This window comes from Cervus elaphus, chromosome 10 (assembly GCF_910594005.1).
Source record: "Cervus elaphus chromosome 10, mCerEla1.1, whole genome shotgun sequence".
Classification (NCBI taxonomy): Eukaryota; Metazoa; Chordata; class Mammalia; order Artiodactyla; family Cervidae; genus Cervus; species Cervus elaphus.
This window is the reverse complement of record NC_057824.1, coordinates 14836780-14857349: the sequence shown is the minus strand read 5'-3', so window position 1 is coordinate 14857349 and position 20570 is coordinate 14836780. Positions and strand designations below refer to the sequence as shown.

The window sequence follows — 20570 nt, the reverse complement described above, 5'->3', positions numbered from 1 at the left end:
GCTGGGTTCCTGCGTGGCCCTGTCCTAGGAGCTGCTGAGGCATGAGGGAGGCAGCTGAGCTGGCCTGGCAGAGACCATCTGGGCTGGGAGTGGGGGAAGGAACACGTGCGGCGGGCATGTGGGCCTGAGCATGTGCTGGGAAGTGGCTTGCCCTCCACGGGGCACCTGCTGCATGGACAGCCCCACAGAGGCTCCAAGGATGACACATGGTAGACACCGAGGAGACCTGGGGGACCCATGTCTTCACGCCCAAGCCTGGGCAAAGGGGGATGGAAGGGAGGACCTCGTTGCCAGGGCCAGCTGCCCACTCCCGCATCCCAGGACACAAATGGCAGCAGGAATCACAGACCTGGGAGGGCCCCAGTGCCCCTGGTTTACACACATGGCCCTCAGTTCCCTCTGTTCTGCCCCACCGTGGCCTCTAGAGAAGGAGCATCTTCATGATCTCCCCTTTGGGGACCATGGCAGCTAATGAAGTCCAGGTACAGCTGCCCAGGTTAGCTAAGAAGGACGGCACTCCTCAGAGACAAGCACTACATGGAGGCAGCACTGGTTCCAACTGAGTCCTAAAACAGTGTAGCCCAGGGTCATAAGCAGAACTGAGAAAGAAGCAGGAGTAGAATCTCGAGCAAACACTGGGGGTGCCCAGGGGACCTGCTATGGAGCCTCAGACGCAGCAGCAGTGGGCAGATGTCAAAGGTCAAAGGGCACGAAGGAAACTACGCTCTGGCTATCTTTAGGCACATCCTGGTGCTGGGAACAGGTGTCCTAAGGTGGCATTCCCTTCCACAGACGGGCTAGCCGGCAGAGCCTGGGGTCTGGGAAGCTCAGCTGCAGCAGGGGTTCTGGGACCTTGGGATTCAGGCTCTCTGTGCTGCCCACGTGGGTCCCACATCACCCCTGCCTGCCCATCCCAGTCCTTTCAGGGTCACTCCAGAGAAAACAGAACAGCCAGCGAGTCCTCAGAGGGTTTCTTAAGTTTCACGGGATTCAGAATCTCTAGGGAGGGAGGGGCAGAGCCGCACTCCACTTTCTGCTACAGGCCCATGGCAATTCCAACACTTCTGGCAAGAAGGAAGCCAGTCTTGATCCTATCATGGCATCTACTCCCCCCTAGCAAGTATGCGGGTCTGGAGACCTCCGTCTCTGCCCACACCTGAGCACTCAAGAGCTCAGGCTGGCTCAGGAATACTTTGAGAAGCCTTATTCATTCAGACTTCTTCCAATCAGGAGTGGGCCAGACCAGAGCAGGCCTGAGGGGCTGGATGCTGGAAGTTCAGGACCAGGCAGGAGAGAGGGTCCTGAGCCTGGGGCACAAGTGTGTGGCTGCCTCCCTGACAGCATTTCTCTGGACCAAGGACTTAAGAGCCCAGAAATCCCTGGTGAGAGACAGGGCTTGTTTGGGGAGGGCTCAGCAAGAGACCCTAGGGCAGCTGCCCAGTCTCACTGCTTCTTGAGGCAATATCCCCAGAGAAGGAATACAATGACTGCCCTTGGGTATTTTCCTGGCTTCTGATTCCAGAGCTGGCCTGCTTCCTCCATCCATGAGCCATCCATCCATGAGCTGGCCCTGCTCTTGCCCTCTGCTTTGCACCACCTCTCCTGTGCTCTGAGGCAGTGGGCAGTGAAGAGCCGTGACTTGGGGAAAGGGGAGAGGGATGTGTCCTGAAAGACCTCACAAGAGGATTCAACATGAAATGTTCTATGCTATTTTTCAAGTGGAAGAAGAGAAAAATCAGTCTCTGAGGACTCCTTGACCAGCCCCTACTGAATGCTCCCCTCAGCAGGCAGAGCACAGGATGAGGGTGCCGGGGTGTCAGCCACGGGACAGCCCTCCCGGCAGGACCGACTGCAGCCTGCTCTCCAGGGCATCTTGTGATGAGGGTGGGGAGTGTGCTTCCTGCCTCCCAGCGTGACTTTTGGGCTCTGTAGCAGAATCTGCCTGCTGAGGGCTCTGAACCACGGCAGTATCTAACCTGCTGGGTGAGGGGCTGCCTGCCTGGGCCTGCAATAGCCCCAGCACTCAGGAGCCCTGGCAGTGCCAGACCTGGGGCCCCATGGAGCCTCCTAGGCCCTCCTGTCGGGGCCAGCAGCTGACAGCAGGCCCCAGAAGGGACGGACGGTGCTCATGACCCCCACCCCTCGCTGCAGTCTGGTTTCTGTACTCACCAGCGTCCCTTTGGCACCTTTTCCTGCCATGGTGGTGGTGGGTGAGGGGCTCTGGAGTCCCGGATCACACTCACAGGCTTTGTTTCTAGCACCTTTCGGAGTACAGGCCTCCAGAGCTGTGGAGAGAGCAGAGAATGAGGCTAGGACATGGCCCGGGGAAGGCAGGCAGGACGTGTGTGGTTCCAGAGCAGGAAGTGGAGAGAGCAGAGAATGAGGCTAGGACGTGGCCCGGGGAAGGCAGGCAGGACGTGTGTGGCTCCAGGAAAGGCAGTGGAGAGAGCAGAGAATGAGGCTAGGACGTGGCCCGGGGAAGGCAGGCAGGACGTGTGTGGCTCCAGGACAGGCAGTGGAGAGAGCAGAGAATGAGGCTAGGACGTGGCCCGGGGAAGGCAGGCAGGACGTGTGTGGCTCCAGGACAGGCAGTGCAGGCCCCAGACCACTGCCGCCCTTCCCTCCTGTCCTGTTCCTTTCTGGATGACCCTCAGTCCAGTGCCTACCTCACTCTCCTCCCAACCCTTCCCCTGAAACCCTTGGTCTCCAGGCTTCCTGTCTCAATGGGCAAAGGTTTATTTTTGACTCTCCAGATGCCTGACTCTATTTTTTAAAAAAATTTAAAAAAAGAACACAGAACTGGGACAGGGTCCAGTTCCTTCATCGTCTGTGTGAACGGCCTCAACCTTCCCCTGAAGGGGAGTCAGCTTGGATCAGCACCTGCTCCCCCACCTCGCCCCAGCCCGGCGGCCAGGATGGGCCTTCCCTATCCTGATGCTGCTCAGCCTGGGCTCCCGGCATCTGGAGTTACATCGCTCACTTGGACCAGAAGCTCTGGGCACAGCAAACACAGGGTGTGCATGCACGCCTCCATGCCCTTGCTCACTCAGGAGGGCCCCTGCAGAACACCTTCCCTCCTGCTCCCCAGGTGAAATTCCACAAACCCTCTGGGACCCAGCTTCAGCGTCATGTCTCCTCTGCTGCTCTTCCTGACGTGGCCCCCCTCCCCTCCAGAAGGAACAAAGTGCTTCCTCTTCTGTGTTCTGTGCTACTAGTGTTCTTATAAACTCACTCGACACATATCTGCTTATGTCTGTCCACTGTGGGTTGGGCAGTTCCCTGAGGGATTGGATGTGTTTTATTGACCCCTCTGTGCCCTGCTCAGCCTGCCCTCAATCCTTCCCAGCATAAGAGTGTTTTCAAATGAGTCAGTTTTTCACAACAGGTGGCCAAAGTATTGGACTTTCAGCTTCAGCATCAGTCCTTCCAATGAATGCTGCTGCTGCTGCTAAGTCGCTTCAGTTGTGTCTGACTCTGTGCGACCCCATAGACGGCAGCCCACCAGGCTCCGCTGTCCTGGGATTCTCCAGGCAAGAGGGCCTACTTGCTCCCTAATCACTAAAATTTGAATATCTTCTTTACAAGGGTGCTGAGAAATTAGTTTTATGCCTGTTAAAACTGTAAAATGCTTCACTGATACCAGTTATTACTGTGTCTTATTCTGGAAAAACTGAGGAATCTTAATTTTGTGTCCATTTGGGTACCTCTAAAATTCTGCTTTATTTCAAATAGTTAACATGACATTATAAGCATAGAAACAGTTTTGGGAGGACCAAAAAATGTTTCATATGCTGAGAAGTTGAGAAGACATGAGGCTTTTAGCTGGCATGTAGCATAAGAAATCTACATTTAAAATTTTTAATGCTATCATTAATAAAGCACAAGAAGACTATGCAATATTCTTTGTGTTTTTCTTCAATTAGTTACTTTACCACACCCTTCTTGTTAATAGGACTTTAATCAGCCAAGGAGAGAGAAGACATGGGTTCTAGCTCTGGCTGAACCCCTCAGGAGCCTGGCTGAACGCTGCTGCCTAAAGAGAAAGGAAGACCCCGCACTCCTCTCTGCAGCGGCACCAAGAGGAGTCTATCACACCGCATCCAGGAAAGCGCCGTTAGCTCCGAGGTGCTACCACAAGCCCGTGTTTAACAGTATGACACTCCAGGATACCTTTTTTCCCCTAGTGTCCTCTTTTGTTTAGACCTTCGTTCATCTACTGCCCAAATTCCTTCACTGACAGATGACCGAAGACTCTTTAAAAGAATAAAGAAAACGTACTGCAGAAATTGTTTCGTGGCATTACAAAACTTATACATGAAATTTCACGTAACTTAATTATCTTTGGGCCAGTATTATGTAGACATTGACAAAAATACATAATATCAAATACAACTGCTGTTGAGGGTACTCATGATTCGAGTGCAAAATGACACACAAAGCCAAGATCACAGAGGATTAATGGCCAAAAGAATAATAATATTGGGTTGGCAAAAAAGTTAGTTTACCTTTTTACCATAAGATGGCTCTCGTAGTGCTTGGCTGTCTTTAATTTCATTAGAAATAATTTTGTAAGACTGTATTGTGACAGCTGTCATATCAGTGTGCATTAAAAAAAAAAAGAAAAATCATCCACATACCTATGGACACCTTATCTTCGACAAAGGAGGCAAGGAGATACAATGGAAAAAAGACAACCTCTTTAAAAAGTGGTGCTGGGAAAACTGGTCAACCACTTGTAAAAGAATGAAACTAGAACACTTTCTAACACCATACACAAAAATAAACTCAAAATGGATTAAAGATCTAAATGTAAGACCAGAAACTATAAAACTCCTAGAGGAGAACATAAGCAAAACAGTCTCCGACATAAATCACAGCAGGATCCTCTATGACCCACCTCTCAGAATATTTGAAATAAAAGCAAAAATAAACAAATGGGACCTAATTAAACTTAAAAGCTTTTGCACAACAAAGGAAACTATAAGCAAGGTGAAAAGACAGCCTTCAGAATGGGAGGAAATAATAGCAAATGAAGAAACTGACAAAGGGTTAATCTCAAAATATACAAGCAACTCCTGCAGCTCAATTCCAGAAAAATTAATCACCCAATCAAAAAATGGGCCAAAGAACTAAACAGACATTTCTCCAAAGAAGACATACAGATGGCTAACAAACACATGAAAAGATGCTCAACATCACTCATTATCAGAGAAATGCAAATCAAAACCACAATGAGGTACCATTACACACCAGTCAGGATGGCTGCTATCCAAAAGTCTACAAGCAATAAAATGCTGGAGAGGGTGTGGAGAAAAGGGAACCCTCTTACACTGTTGGTGGGAATGCAAACTAGTACAGCCACTATGGAGAACAGTGTGGAGATTACTTAAAAAACTGGAAATAGAACTGCCATATGACCCGGCAATCCCACTCCTGGGCATACACACCGAGGAAACCAGATCTGAAAAAGACACATGCACCCCAATGTTCATCGCAGCACTGTTTACAATTGCCAGGACATGGAAGCAACCTAGATGCCCATCAGCAGACGAATGGATAAGGAAGCTATGGTACATATACACAATGGAATGTTACTCAGCCATTAAAAAGAATTCATTTGAATCAGTTCTAATGAGATGGATGAAACTGGAGCCCATTATATAGAGTGAAGTAAGCCAGAAAGAAAAACACCAATACAGTATACTAACGCATATATATGGAATTTAGAAAGATGGTAACGATAACCCTATATGCAAAACAGAAAAAGAGACACAGATGTACAGAACAGACTTTTGGACTCTGTGGGAGAAGGCGAGGGTGGGATGTTCTGAGAGAATAGCATTGAAATAAGTATACTATCAAGGGTGAAACAGATCACCAGCCCAGGTTGGATGCATGAGAGAAGTGCTTAGGGCTGGTGCACTGGGAAGACCCAGAGGGATGGGATGGGGAGGGAGGCGGGAGGGGGGATTGGGATGGGGAACACATGTAAATCCATGGCTTATTCATGTCAATGTATGGCAAAAACCACTACAATATTGTAAAGTAATTAGCCTCCAACTAATAAAAATAAATGAAAAGAAATAAAATAAATTAAAAAAAGAAAAATCAAGACTACTGAATTTTTGTGTAGTCATTTTAATATTAAAGGAGGAAAAAAGCAACATTTTCTGCATATTATGCTTTATTATTTCAAGAAAGGTAAAAATACAACTGAAATGCAAAGTAAGATTTGTGCAGTGTATGGAGAAGGTCCTGTGACTGACTGAAGTGTCAAAATGGCTTGCAAAGTTCTGTGCTGGAGACTTCTCACTGGATAGATTTGGCCACGGTTGAAAAGAGCAGTTGAAGTTGACAGCAATCAAATCGAGACCTTAACTGAGAACAATCAATGTTATACCATGCAGGCGATGGCCAACATACTCAAAATATTCAAATTGACTGTTGAATACCATTTGCACCAGCTTGGTTATGTGAATCGTTTTGATGCTTGGGTTCCACATAAGTGAAGCAAAAAAAGAACCTTCTTGACCATATTTCCACAGGTAATTCTATACTTAAATGTAACAAAAATGTTTAATTTTTAAAACAAATTGTGACAGGGGAGAGAAAAGTGGATTGCTGCTGTTGTTCAGTTGCTCAGTTGTCCCCGTGGACTGCAGCACGCCAGGCTTCCCTGTCCTTCACTACATCCCAGAGTTTGCTCAAACTCATGTCCATTGAGTTGATGATGCCATCCAACCATCTCATCCTCTGTGGATACTGTACAATTATGTGGAATGGAAGAGCTCATGGGGCGAGCAAAATGAAGCACCACAATCATACGTAAGGCTGCTCTTCATCCACAGGTGATGCTGTGTATATGGTGGGATTGGAAGGGGATTCTCTATAAGCTCCTTCCGGAAAACCAAATGATTAATTCTAACAAGTACTTGCTCCCAATTAGACCAACTGAAGGCAGCACTAGACGAAAAGCATCTGGAATTAGTCAACAGAAAATGCATAATCTTGCATCAGGATAACTCAAAGACCATGTTTCCTTGATGACCAGGCAAAAACTGTTACAGCTTGACTGGGAAGTTCTGATTCATCCACCACAGTCACCAGACATTGCACCTTCAGATTTTCACTTATTTTGGTCTTTACAAAATTCTCTTAATGGAAAAATTTCAATTCCCTGGAAGACCATAAAAGACACCTGCAACAGTTCTTTGCTCAAAAATATAAAAAGTTTTGGGAAGATGGAATTATGAAGCTGCCTGAAAAAAACGGCAGAAGATAGTGGAACAAAACTGTGAATACACTGTTCAATAAAGTTCTTGGTGAAAATGAAAACTGTGTCTTTTATTTTTACTTAAAAACCAGTGGAACTTGCTGGCCAACCCAATACATATACAATCACCGTCATACGTGGTCAGAGTACACAAAGAACCATCTGAATCAAACACTTGGAAAATCTGGCACAGGGGGTGGAACTCGAGTCTGACTTGGAGAGCCTGTGGAGGCCGACGGTGGAGGAGAGCAGTCACTGGAAGACAGAGGGTGGAAAGGTGCAACTGACAGGGCGCACTCGGGGTTGGAGGGTGCACCCGGGTACACAGCAGGCTTCATTTTGGAGAGAAGTAGAAATAAACAGGGGTGGGGGAGGTTTAGGAGAATTTTAGACTAGATTCTATCAGGAACTAAACAATCCTTAAGCACTGATACTTCATGATGCCATGTTGTTCTAAGGATATTATGAATCAAGGAGTAAGGAAAAGAATGGCCAGGAAAAGGCAGCTCATAGGTGGAGAAACATGTCCAAAAGCTAATAAATTAAACAAAATATGAAGAATCAGGCCAAAACAAAGGTAAAAGAAACGATTAGAATAAACTAGACATGGCAACCCACTCCAGTACTCTTGCCTGGAGAATTCCACGGACAGAGGAGCCTGGCAGGCTACAGTCCGTGAGGTTGCAAGAGTCAGACACGACTTAGCGACTAAACCACCACCACCAGACAAATCACAAAAATTTTATAGAAAAGTGAATTAATTCATTCAATAAACATGAAATGTCTACTAACAGTCAGCCAATGAGGATACAATGATGAATTAGATAGAAACAGTCTTATCCCTCGATGATCTTAGAATCTCGGAGAAGCTTCTTGAGTTGAGATTAAAAAGGCAGGTGAGGTCTTGGTTGATGAGGAGAAGGGTAGTGATAAAGACAGCTGCAGAGTAAGGGACGGTAGGTGGTGCTGGCCGCTGGCAGTGTAGGACAAGAGCCTGAAGGCATGAGGGCAGTCGAGGAAGTTCAAGCACAGGTGGGCAGAGTGGAGAGAGTTCAGAGAGAAGAGTGGAAGGTTAATAAATGATGGGGTTTGGGAAATATCATGGCTACAGGGTGCAAGAAGGAAGAGGAGTCCTGAAAAGGAGGCAGGAAGGCCATGCAGAGGCTGGTGTGGGATTCAGCAGCAGACCAAAAACTTCTTTCTTTTCCATTCCAACAAAAGGCACTTTAATAAGCTTTGTAAAATTCAAACAAGACACGAACTTTCAAACAATCTGCTAGTTCAAGACACAGCTCACAACTTAACCTCTTTTACGAATTTTTTCTTGCCTACCCTCCTCGGGACCTCTCAGCCCTGACGTTCCCATTGTCCTGCATTTCCTACAGCTTTATCCAAGCAGAACCTCTTTACTACATTATCTAGTGAGAACCCTGCATGTGCCAGGTACTGTCTCGAGGCAAGGAGCATAAGACCACGTGGTCTGGCGTGGCCCAGTGCTGACACACACAGGAAGTGACGGTGCGGTGCTTCACAACGAAGGGAGGATGGAGTTTGAGGCGCCTAGCACAGCCCAGAGGGTGAGGGGAGGACAGGGCGGCAGTCTTCTGTTGGAGGTGATACCAAAACTCCCTCTCCACTGTTCACCAGGATGAAGTCCCTGTTCTCGTGGCTTAGGGGCAGACAGTTCCATTCCCAAGGGAGAGATTTTCTCAGAGAAACTAGGTATTATACAACATTTATATTACCCTTCAGTTACATCGGGGGTTAAATGGCTGGTATAAACTGGTCCACGAATCTAACTACATATAAAATATTGTCTGGGAAAATACTTGTAAAATGACAAATTTTAAAATATAAGTAAGCCAGTTCTAAGCTGGAGACCACTTATACATGGGTGAGGTGGTATTAACAAATTCAATTTTTGAAATACCCTTCTCCTCCTCCCCGACATTTAAAAGTGTCTACTCTACTCTTGAGAATTTGTCGTCTTCAAACCAAATATGTTTCTTAGGTTGTAACATCACATGCAAATCATTTACATTTTGAAAGTATTATACTATAGTCATGGAACATTAAAAAACACCAATCACAACAATCTAACAGATTAATAAAATAATTCTTGGAGAAGGCAAACAAGTGTAATATGCTTTATGGTAGATTGTTGACGGTTATTTGGGGACATATCAGAACCTCTTCTTGTAACTGTCCCAAAGGCACAGAAAGCTGATTGAGGGCCTTGTCCATACCGACCTAAAGGCAAAAGCATGTTGGCACAGACACATCAGGGCCAGGGTTAACAGTGAAGCCTGTGCTTAATGATCAAAGCAGTATGAAACTTAGGTTATTCTTTCTGTACAATTATATGCTGCTAGTAACTACGTAACAAAAATGTTATTTGGCCATAAATAATGCTCCTTGACTGTGAAAAACCTGTTGATATATAAGCAGTATAAAAATAAGGAAAGTCATAAGAAATCAAAAATTCCTATGCACAATTTGCCTTTGGGATGAAATTTTAAATGACTTAAAAAACTAACAGGAAAAACAGCTATCTCTGTTGTTTATGATATTCAACCAGCTGATATGAAAGTCTGATGGACTACATCTCTCCTAAGCATTATTACAACCCTTCAGAAAAATCCAAATTAAATAGGATGGAAATAAAATTTTCAGGGTCTCTAATCCTACTGGAACATTTATCTTAGTGGTGTATTTCCCAAAAGCAAATATGGCTCATTATTCTCAATGTTTCTTGAAATTCCCATAGAGATGGCTATTTTCCATACCTCTTTTGACAAACAGACTTAAAAACAAAATATGAACAAGACTTTCACAAGTATGAAAACTCAAGTGTTTCTAAACAACTTTTCCAAGTAATTGATATGCTTCTTTTTTTTTTTCATTTATTTTTATTAGTTGGAGGCTAATTACTTTACAAATGAATCAGCCATGGAGTTACAGGTATTTCTTACAAACAATTCCTATATTTGTATAACATGTATAAAAATAGGCTTCTTAATGATCAATATTGGCCAATGTTTTCTCAACCTATTTCTGGCTAGCACATGTACCTGAAAGTAAATGGAACATTTCCTTAAGAATAGTTGATATCTGCTCTTGGAAATTAGTCTAAACTGGTGAGATTTCATGGGAATCAATTAGCAACTAACAAAAACAAACACTCTTGGCATTGCTATCCTTTACTTTTCACCACTTCTTAATAAGTCATTCCAAACATAATCAAACTAAACACAAAAGATGTGTATCAAGAAAGTTTAGTTCCTTTATTAATCAAGATTAGCAATCCCTTCAAGTTTCTGGGGAAAAAAATAACTAAAAGGTTTCTAAAAAGACGCAGAGCTGTTAAGAAGAAACATGAGTGAGAAAAAAAGTGTGCAGTACATGTGTAAATACACTGACAGGCAGGAACTGTGGATTTCAAGTTTACCAGGTTTGTTGACAGATTGACAAAGTCTGTGTGTCCTTGTTGATGAGCTCAACCATGGCTGTTTTAAGCGGCTTATAGTAGAGCTCCAGGTCATCTCTAAGTGCTTCTAGCTGGACTCGCTTCCGACAGTCAGACACAACGTGATCGACATCAAAGTCTTCCTGAAAATAAAACCAGAAAAAAAAAATATTGCAACAATATCACGTTTTACATATACAAATAAAAGGAGGGAGAACAGAGAAACACCATTCTATTCATTTGAAAGGTTAACTGCTGTCAGGATAAAGCACTTTAAAACACACAGGACAGAGAGGTGCTTGCACACTGTCAAGGTGCCAAGAGGGAGGCCCCTGACCAAGAGCATTCTCTCCTGCTGCCTAAGTCCCAAAAGGGATTTCATTTGTTTTTAACTACACACATTAAATAGGCTCTTCTCAGAAGTAGTTCCTTTTCCCTTAAGTTTTAAAAGTAACAAATATTCACTGTGACAATTTCAACCTAAAAATAAAGCCATCCCTCAGCATCCATGGGGGCCTGTTTTCAGGACCCCCAAAGACACCAAAATCTAGGTATGTCCTAGTCTCTAAAATAAAATGGCACACTATTTACATACACTTTAAATCATCTCTAGATTACATAATACCTAATAAAATGTAAATGTTATATAGATCATTGAAAATACTATGTAAAGTGTTGCCAACTATTTGTCACAGAAAATTCAAATTTTGTCTTTTGAAACTTTCTGGAATTTTTTCCCCAAATATTTTCACTGTGAGGATGGATGAGGTAACATCCACCACACGGTTACAAATTTCCTTTTCTTGCGATGATAAATTTAAAGATTTACTCTCTTAAACTTTCAAATATACAGTACAGTATTATTAACTATAGTCACCATGCTACACATCACATCCCCATGACTTATTTAACTGATTAACTAGAAGTCTGTACCATTTGACCCCTTCGCCCATTTCGTCCATTCCCCACCCCCTGCTCTAGCAACCACCAATCTGTTCTCAGTACCTTTGAGTTAATTTTTGTTTCATTTTTTAGATTTCACATAAAAGTTAGATCATGAGCATCTTTCTCCAACTTATGTCATGTAGCATTAATGCCCTCAAGCTCCATCCACGTTGCCACAAATGGCAAGATTTCTTTCTTTTTTGAAAATATTTTTATTTATTATTCTTGGTTGTGCTGCATCTTCATTGCTGCATGCAGGCTTTCTCTAGTTGTGGCGAGCAGGGGCTACTCTGTGTTGCGGTTTGCAGACTTCTCATTTGCTGGTTTCTCTTGCTGTGGGCAACGGACTCTAGAGCACAGGCAGAGTAGCTGTGGCTCAGAGGCTTATCTGCTCTGTGGCATGTTGAATCTGCCCGGACCAGGGATCAAATCTGTGTCCCCTGAATTGGCAAGCAGATTCTTAGCCACTGTACTATTGTAGAAACCAGTACTCGAGAAACCAAGCACCACACTCGGAGAGTTGGAGAACTCACGTTTACTACGCCAGCGGGCCCAGAGCAGTTAACACTCTAAGCTCTGAGCCCCAAACAGAGGGGTTACAGAGTGTTCATAGACAGACTGTAGTGGGCAACACTAGCTGCTAATAGGCTGGTTTAAACGAAGCAGTTTTGTGTGCACGGGAACAGCAGTCAAGATGGGGAGGGGAATGCCTGACCTTTATATGGAAAGGCATGATTAAGCAGGTTTACAGGGGCTGGGGAATTGCAAAGAGCAGTACAGGGGTGGTGAGAAAAGCTCCAGTTCTTCGTATCTTAAGTCCCCACTTTCTGAGACTACGTGATCTACCCGATCCAGACTTTGCAAGGAGCAAGCTGAGTTACACAGGCAGAACGAGCAGGAGGTTATGTCAAATTTTAACTTTTCCTTTTCAGTACCACCAGGGGAGTCTATATTTAGTTCCTTTTCATGGCTGAATAATATTCCTCTGTGTGTGTGTGGTGTGTGTATATCATGGTTTCTTTATCTATTCATCTATCGATGGATACTAAGCCTGCTTCCATGTCTTGACTATTGCAAATAATACTGCAGTGAACACTGGGGACCTACAGGTGTAAGCCTCACTGGCCACCAAAGCCAGGTGACCTAGAGTTGTCTCTGGGCAGCAACTGCAAACATCGGGGCACCAGACAAGTACCCAAGTTCCTTTCTAGGAGATACTGTCCAGCTGGAATGAGGCAGAGAGAGCAAAGACAGCTCCTGCCAGCCTCCAAGCCCCCAGAGAATGTTAAATGAGAGGCTGGCCCCTCAGGCTGATGCTTTAAGATAAACAAGCCTCTTTCACAGAAAGTCTGGGCCCTTTTCAGCCGCTGTCCCTGTGCCAGGCCCCAGGAGGGTGACCAAGTTCATGCTGCCCTTCAAAAGCTGTTTCTCACATCATAAGCCTGGTGGGTCTTGCAGATGCCAGTTCCACTGACTTTCAAAGGTAGATGTTTGGGGGCTCATCTCCCAGGTGCAAGTCTTTAAAGGAAGGGTGCCAAGTTTAGGGTTCAGACCCTTCACTTCTCAGGGAGCAGCTGGGGATGGTAGCTTCCTTCCAATTGTAGGCCACCATGCTGGGAGTGGGGTGGATGGTGAGACCATGTCTCAGCCTCTCCTATCCACTTTGATGTGGGTTGTTGGCCAGATGTGCAGGAGTTGCTCAGAGGAGGAAACTATTTCACGAGGAGCTACTGATTTCCTGTGTCCACAGGAGGAGGTAAGTGTTGTAGGATCCTCCTTGAATGAAACCCTTGACCTTTTTCTATGTTCACACACACATGCACAAACACACACACATACACAGAATCTTAATAGACCTTTTCTAAGCTATTTTTCTCTTTTTACATATAGCTTCAATGTCTTTTCATAATACATATTAATTGTTATTGACATTTTATATGGATGTTAAGTATTCAACTGAACAGATGTTCAAAATCTTTCAAAACCAACTTTCAAGCATTGTTCACAGAATCATTATGCCCTGTTTCCCTTTATAACATTCTGATGCCCCTGGTAGGCACACAGGCATACAGAGAGCAAATTACTGCCTACTTATGACTTCAGTACTAACTGAGCTGTTTAGTTATCAAGTATCAGGTACGATGATTCCCAAACTTGTTAATGCCACTTATACTTATCACCAAAATTACATAATTTTATTAAACATTGTACAAACCAACAAAATATAAGTACACAGTGATAACTGTTTTCATGAAAACTAAGGCAGATGCTTTGCAAAGACCTGACACTGAGAAACTGATAAGACAATTTTTGCTGAATTATATTAAATGTATGAGATGACCATGAACCAGGTAGTGCTGTGGGAAGGAGGATCATACAAGTCTTGAAGGATTCTATACCAGATTCTCTGCAAATGCCTTGGGGTTCTCATTCAACTTAAAGTACAACAACAACAAAAATCGAATTCACAGACAGATTTTCAGAGAAAAGAGTTTCGAGCCACATCAACGTAGAACAAATATACACATGTTAAGGACAACATGCACCATTCCCTAAGAGTACTTATAAAAACTGACTTTCTTAATTAATCACCCAAACACCTACTATAATAGTGTCAGGTAAGAGATTTCTTACCAAACTAATTTCACAGCCACCTAGTGAAAAACCATCGGTTTCTTTTACTTCTTGAGACTACCTAAGATAACACCTTAGACTCACAGTTACACAACAATCACAAAGAATGGGGGGGCAGGACTCAGCCTGACATCTTGGCCTTGGTACTGACCAGCCGTACGACTCTACGCAGAGCACTCGGCTTGTTACTTTGAAAATATGAACTTCCAATGGATGAAGTTCAGAGCTGAGCTTCATGGTGGCATTCTAAATCATATAACTTGAGCTCTGACAAATGCTATTAGGCAATATTAGTGCTCAGTTTGCCATTTACATATTTGTTCTTGGATAAACAAATGTTGCCCCATACAAGAGAAAATGACTGAGAACACCTGTGAATATCAGAGCTTTTGCTCTGACAGCAAACGACTTCAGACTCACAGTGGCATGGAATAACTGCCACATTTCACTTCCCAGAGGGTTTCACTTTACACTGTAGATTTACTAAACATCCAGCAATTGATATTATTATCTAGAAAATATCCACATGCAAGAGAATGAATTTAGATACCAACATCACACTATACACAAAAATTTAACTCAAGATAGATTAAAAGACAAATAGAAGAGCTAAAACAATCAAACTCTAAGAAGAAAACAGGGGAAAATCTGTGTGCCCTTGAATTAGGCAGTCATTGACACAAAAAGCATCAAGATAACAGATAAACTGAACTCAATCAAAATTAAAACTTGTGTGTTAAAACACATTATTTACAAAGTGAGAAGACAACCCAGTGAATGGGAGAAAATATTTGCAAATCATGTATCTGACAAGGGTCTAACATCCAGAGTATAAAAACTCTTACAACTCAACAGTTAAAAGACAAATAAACCAATTAAAAAATTAGCAAAGGATCTGAATAGACATTCCTCCAAAGAAGATATACAAATAGCCAATCAGCATATAAGAAAGTAAAAACAACTCAAGAGTTTGGCTGGGATGTGGAAGAGAATGATATGAAAATGACTAGAGGCAGGAGGGTCAAGAGGAAGAGACCAAAGCAGGAGCGTGTTTGAAAGCCACTGGGGATGAGGTCAGAGGAGAGGGGAATCAGAGGGTGGGGAGAGTACCAGGGGGTCTGGGCTGCAAGCACGGGGAGGAGTGGGGTAGGAAGGACCAACCTCAGGAAGGAAAACCCCTTTTCCAAACAGGCGAGGTGGAGAAAGGGGATGGGTACATGTACAAGAATGGAGCTGTCATCAGTCAAGATGAAGAAGTTCCCATCTGATGGCACTATTTTTTCTATAAAATAGAAGTCATATGCTGAGATAGAAAGACAGATTTCAACAGCACACCTAGGTGAATTGGTCTAAGTTATCTTTGTTAGCAGCCTCTTCTCTCCCGTGTTACTAGTATCTCATGTCCTATTTCATGTATTAGTTGGCCATCAACCCTCGCTAATATTTTTTAAGCTGACAAAACTAATGATATGATGTCATCACCACCTCTACTACCAAGTGACAGAGGTCCCCAAGTGATGGTACCTCTACTACCATCTGCCACTCTTGTCTTCTGATCATCTACATCCTTCACAAATCTGTCCTCTGCTCTGTATTTCTCATTAGATATTACAAGGACCACTGAAGCATTTTAAGTAGCCTTTTCTCTCTATGTTCAGAAAGGTAGTTGGTTGTTTCTTAAGCATTTATTAAATAACTTCCTAAAAGTCTGAGATACCACTACGACATTGAGTTAGGACTGAAATACATGTGCAAGAATGGCCCAAATCAAAACATTAGCTCATCAGTCCAAATCCAACATAATTTCCCCTTGAAGTAACCAGTGGCCCAGCATCCTCTAACACGAGTCCAATGCAACAGACATGACTACGTCATTTCCTGCTTTCCACCTGACTGTAACTCATCAAGCACAAACCCCTCGGTGCAGTACACGAGAACAACTTGCAGTCCCACCCAGCCGTCTTTCTACTTTTCCAGTCTCAATTCTGGTCAACCTCCCAGCCTCTCTGGACTAAGTCCCGTTTCTCAGCACACACCGTGGTCTTTCTGTGACCATACTCAAAAGCCTAAATCTTATCTACCTTGTACTATCCAGTCTAGACTGCTGGTGGACACAAAGCAGGTGATCAGTGAAGTGAAGTGATAGACACTCAGTCATGTCCAACTCTCTGCAACCCCATGGACTGTAGCCCACCAGGCTTCTCAGGCCATGGGATTCTGCAGGAAAGAATACTGGAGTGGGTTGCCATTTCCTTCTCCAAGGTGATCAATGAGTGCCTGTTTATTAAATGAATGATTGCTACCATTGTCCTAATAGGGCCTCATCATGTGTGTGAGACAGTTTCCTTTGACTGGAAACAAATTTTCCAATGACTGAATTTTTTGAGTAACCTTCACTCTCCTAATGCAAATCAGACATTCTCTAACTTTCTCACAGGCACAAATTACAATATGCGTTGAATCAGACAGACTTATGAAATATAACCCTAAAGGCAAACTCTCTACCTATCATTTCTGCCATGTGACCAAAACTTTTAAAATGTCTTTCTGAAGGAAACATAAATTGCAAGTAACCTTTATCTCTGAGTCTCACTTAGAAAATCAACATTTAACACAGGGTGGCTGTCCTATGCATTTTGCTTTTACATGTGAAGTGGTCACATTTATTAGCACTACAAACTACAGAGCACATTCAGAGGCTTAGGAGGTGTGAAAGAATATGAAACTGCTGCCATTTCAGCCACCTCCCCAGTTTGCTCTCCCCTTCATCAAGTTCTACTTTAGAACTTATTTTGAGGTTTCTACTTTCTGAAGCCTCTCTTCCCAAAGGCTTTCTATCAGTTCAGAGCAAGACACATGGTGTGGCTAGCAAGTCAGAAAGAATGCTGGTGTTGAGCCTAAAGGAAGCCTTGAAGAAGGCAAAGTTGGTCAAGCTAAGCTCTCTGTATTCTGAGATTCTTGAACAAAGCCCCTCATCTCTGCTTGTGCCTTGGCTTCTTTCAGCACACCTCGCCTCATCATGCTCTTTCTTCCTACCCTTGCTCCAGGACAGTTCTCAGCCAGCGGATGGAACAAAGCGTTTCTGGATCGGCAAGCTCACGTGGTACTCCCTTTCAAAGGACGCCCTTCATCACAGAGGTTTAGCAGAAACATCACTGCGCAAGGACAAGAGTGCATTATTCCTGGGTCTAGATGGCCTGCATGATAAAAATGACAGGGCCACACTGGAGAAGATCCAGATGTAACTGCTTTTTTTCTGAAACTGCATCACTTAACTTTTTTACTACAGCTGACATGCACTGCTGCGCCAGTCCCGGGCGTGCCGCAGAGCAGCTCGTCTGTGTGCACGCGTGGACCCACTCTGCCCTGGGCTCCTCTCCCACGTGGGTCACTGAAGTGCTGAGCAGAGCTCTCTGTGCTGCATAGTGAACCTCTGCTGATCTGCTTTACATATGGTAGTGTGTATACGTTAATCCCAGTCTCCTAACTTATCACCTCTCCCCATGCTTCCCCTTCAGTAACCATACAGATCCGGCTAGTCAAGGCTATGGTTTCTCCAGTAGTCATGTACAGATGTGAGAGTTGGACCATAAGTAAAGCTGAGCACCGAAGAATTGATGCCTTTGAACTGTGGTGTTGGAGAAGACTCTAGAGAGTCCCTCGAACTGCAAGGAGATCCAACCAGTCCATCCTAAAGGAGACTGGTCCTGAATATTCACTGGAAGGACTGATGCTGAAACTGAAACTCCAATACTTTGACCACCTGATGCAAAGAACTAACTCATTGGAAAACGCCCTGATGCTGGGAAAGATTGGAGGCAGGAGGAGAAGGGGACGACAGAGGATGAGATGGTTGGATGGCATCACGAACTCAATGGAGATGAGTTTGAGTAAATTCTGGGAGTTGGCGATGGGACAGGGAGGCCTGGCGTGCTGCAGTCCATGGGGTTGCCAAGAGTCAGACATGGCTAAGCAACTGAACCATATGTTTAATTTTGAGATCTGTGAGTCTGTTTTGTAAATAAGTTCATCTGTTATGACTTTCCAGGCTTCCCAGGTGGCTCTGTAGTAAACAACCTACCCGCCAATGCAAAGAAACATGGGAGATGTGAGTTTCACCCCTGGGTTAAGAATATCCCCTGGATAAGGAAACAGCAAACTACTCCAGGATTTTCCTGGAGAAGCCCATGGTCAGAGGAGCCTGGCAGGCTACAGTCCACGAGGTTTCAAAGAGTTGCTTAAGACTGAGCATACACGCATGCACGTATCATTTTTATTAGAGTCCACATGTAAATGATATATTTGTCTTTCTCTGTCTGACTTACTTCACTTAGTATGATAATCTCCAGGTCCATTCATGTAGCTGCAAATGGCATTACTTTGCTCTTTTTGATGAACAATATGGAAGTTCCTTTAAAAACTAAATATAAGGAGGGATGTAGGAGGGGGGATCAGGATGGGGAATACATGTAAATTCATGGCTGATTCATGTCAATGTATGGCAAAAACCACTACAATATTGTAAAGTAATTAGCCTCCAACTAATAAAAATAAATGGAAAACAACAACAATAAAAAAACTAAATATAGAACTACCATATCATTCAGCAACCCCACTCCTGGGCATGTATCTGAAGAAAATAATCATTTGAAAAGATACACGCACTCTAGTATTCACTGCAGCACTATTTGCAATGGCCAAGACATGGAAAAAATCTAAAAGTTCACAGGAATGGATAAAGAAGATGTGGCGTTGTTCAGTCCCCAAGTCACGTCTGACTCTTTGCGACCCCATGGACTGCAGCACACCCAGCTTCCCCGGCCCTCACCATCTCCCCAAGTTTGCCCAAGCTCAAGTCCATGTGGTACACACTACTCAGCTATAAAAAAGAACAGATGTAAAAACTGTTTAAAACCAGAGACTGTGAACTGAATGCAAGCATCAAAAGGATAAACTAATGAAGCTAAAAAGCAAAAAAAAAATACTAAGACTTGAAGTCATCAAAAAAAAAGTAAGACTTAAATTCAGTTGCTCAAAAATGTAAGTGTCTACTGAGCCAAAACATTTAACTTTTTAACACTGAAAGCAGCCACTAAGTGGTATCAAAAACCCCAAACCTTATAAATAAAGCATAACTGTATTTCTTGATGGTGTATGTACAGTTCCAGAGCATCACCCCCAAAAGAATATGCAAAGTTCCTCCCAGCTCTGATTCAAATCTTGGACACTTTCAAGGCTGTGCCGGATAAACCTTTAATATCCATCATATTTCAACTCTTCATGTAAGCTGACGGCCTACATTTACCTTCAGACCAACCTCAAGTTCACCTTATAAAAAGTAGACTAACTTTAGAGAAGTAAAATGGTTTGCTTTGTTGTACTGCAACAAAATCAGTAATAAGATTCTAATCTTTTAAATATCCCATTCAGAAACTTTAGGCGAACGTTAAGGAAAAACTTTCGATTGAGTGCCTTTTCCACCCACCTAATCCCTAGGTAGAAACGTGGGTCCAGAGATTTGGTCAATACATTCATACTAAGCTTCTAGGTTTAAGGCGGCGATCGACAAACTTCTGTCTGCCCAGGATCTGGCAATTCCGACTGCACTGCATGGGAACGGGCTCGGGTAATAACCGGAGCTTTTACACCTAGCTCAAAACCACTTGCCCACAACTTCAGGCCTTTTCCTCACTGTGCACCATTTCACAGAAGTGCCTTCTCACAGCAGGCTTCCCCAGCCCCACCTGAGGCCAAAAGACTCACTGCGAAGGCAGCGAGGTCCCGCCGGGGGCTGATCCGGGGCGTGAGCGGCCCAGCAGCTGGAGGAGGCCCCGGAGGGAAAGGAAGACAGGCCACCCGCCTCGGCTCGGGGAGCGCAGCCCCCCGGGTGCACCTTCATGAACTCGTCCTTGTCAAAGCACAGCGTGTCCGGCCCCTTGGGCAGGTTCATCCTACTTTTCTCCATCCCGCCGAACGCCGCCTCTCAGCGCCAACCGCGGGCGAGGGGAAGAAGGAAGACCCTGTGCGTACCGACTTGGCAGCCGCAGCCAGAGCCAGTTGCCCCGGCAGAGCGCCACTTCGGCCAACATGGCAGCAGCCGCACCGCGGCCAATCAGCGAGGGCTCCGCGGGCCGGCCTCCGCCGCAGGGCCTCCGCCCGCCGCCGCCAAGAGGGGCGTGGCGATCGCCGAGGCCACCGCGCTGTAGGTCATGCTGCCACCGTGCGGCGGAGGGCGACACTGCAGCTCAGGCA

At 44.5% G+C, this 20570-nt stretch overlaps 1 protein-coding gene across 2 annotated transcripts; it reads right to left on the bottom strand.

The window, feature by feature from the left end:
* Positions 1-2169: 2169 nt before the first annotated feature.
* Positions 2170-20346, bottom strand: LOC122702159 (conserved oligomeric Golgi complex subunit 2-like). Of its 2 annotated transcripts, none has more exons than XM_043915672.1 (3): positions 20212-20346; positions 10722-10882; positions 2170-2285 (listed from the first exon to the last, which is right to left on the bottom strand). In XM_043915672.1, the coding sequence occupies exons 1-3, from the start codon at positions 20281-20283 to the stop codon at positions 2255-2257; spliced, it is 264 nt and encodes an 87-aa protein (XP_043771607.1). In that variant the 5' UTR covers positions 20284-20346; the 3' UTR covers positions 2170-2254. The 2 variants fall into 2 exon arrangements, with proteins under 2 accessions (XP_043771607.1, XP_043771608.1); XM_043915673.1 differs by lacking the exon at positions 2170-2285 and adding an exon at positions 10276-10344.
* Positions 20347-20570: the final 224 nt, after the last annotated feature.

Bases quoted from the DNA above. Each gene is read 5' to 3' on its own strand.
- LOC122702159 (XM_043915672.1), bottom strand. From the start codon at position 20,283: ATGGAGAAAAGTAGGATGAACCTGCCCAAGGGGCCGGACACGCTGTGC. The intron at 10,883-20,211 runs GTGCACCCGGGG...TTTTATTTTCAG, and splicing joins ACAAGGACGAGTTCATGAAG to GAAGACTTTGATGTCGATCA. The intron at 2,286-10,721 runs GTAAACTTGAAA...CTCTCTCCACAG, and splicing joins TCAATCTGTCAACAAACCTG to CTCTGGAGGCCTGTACTCCG.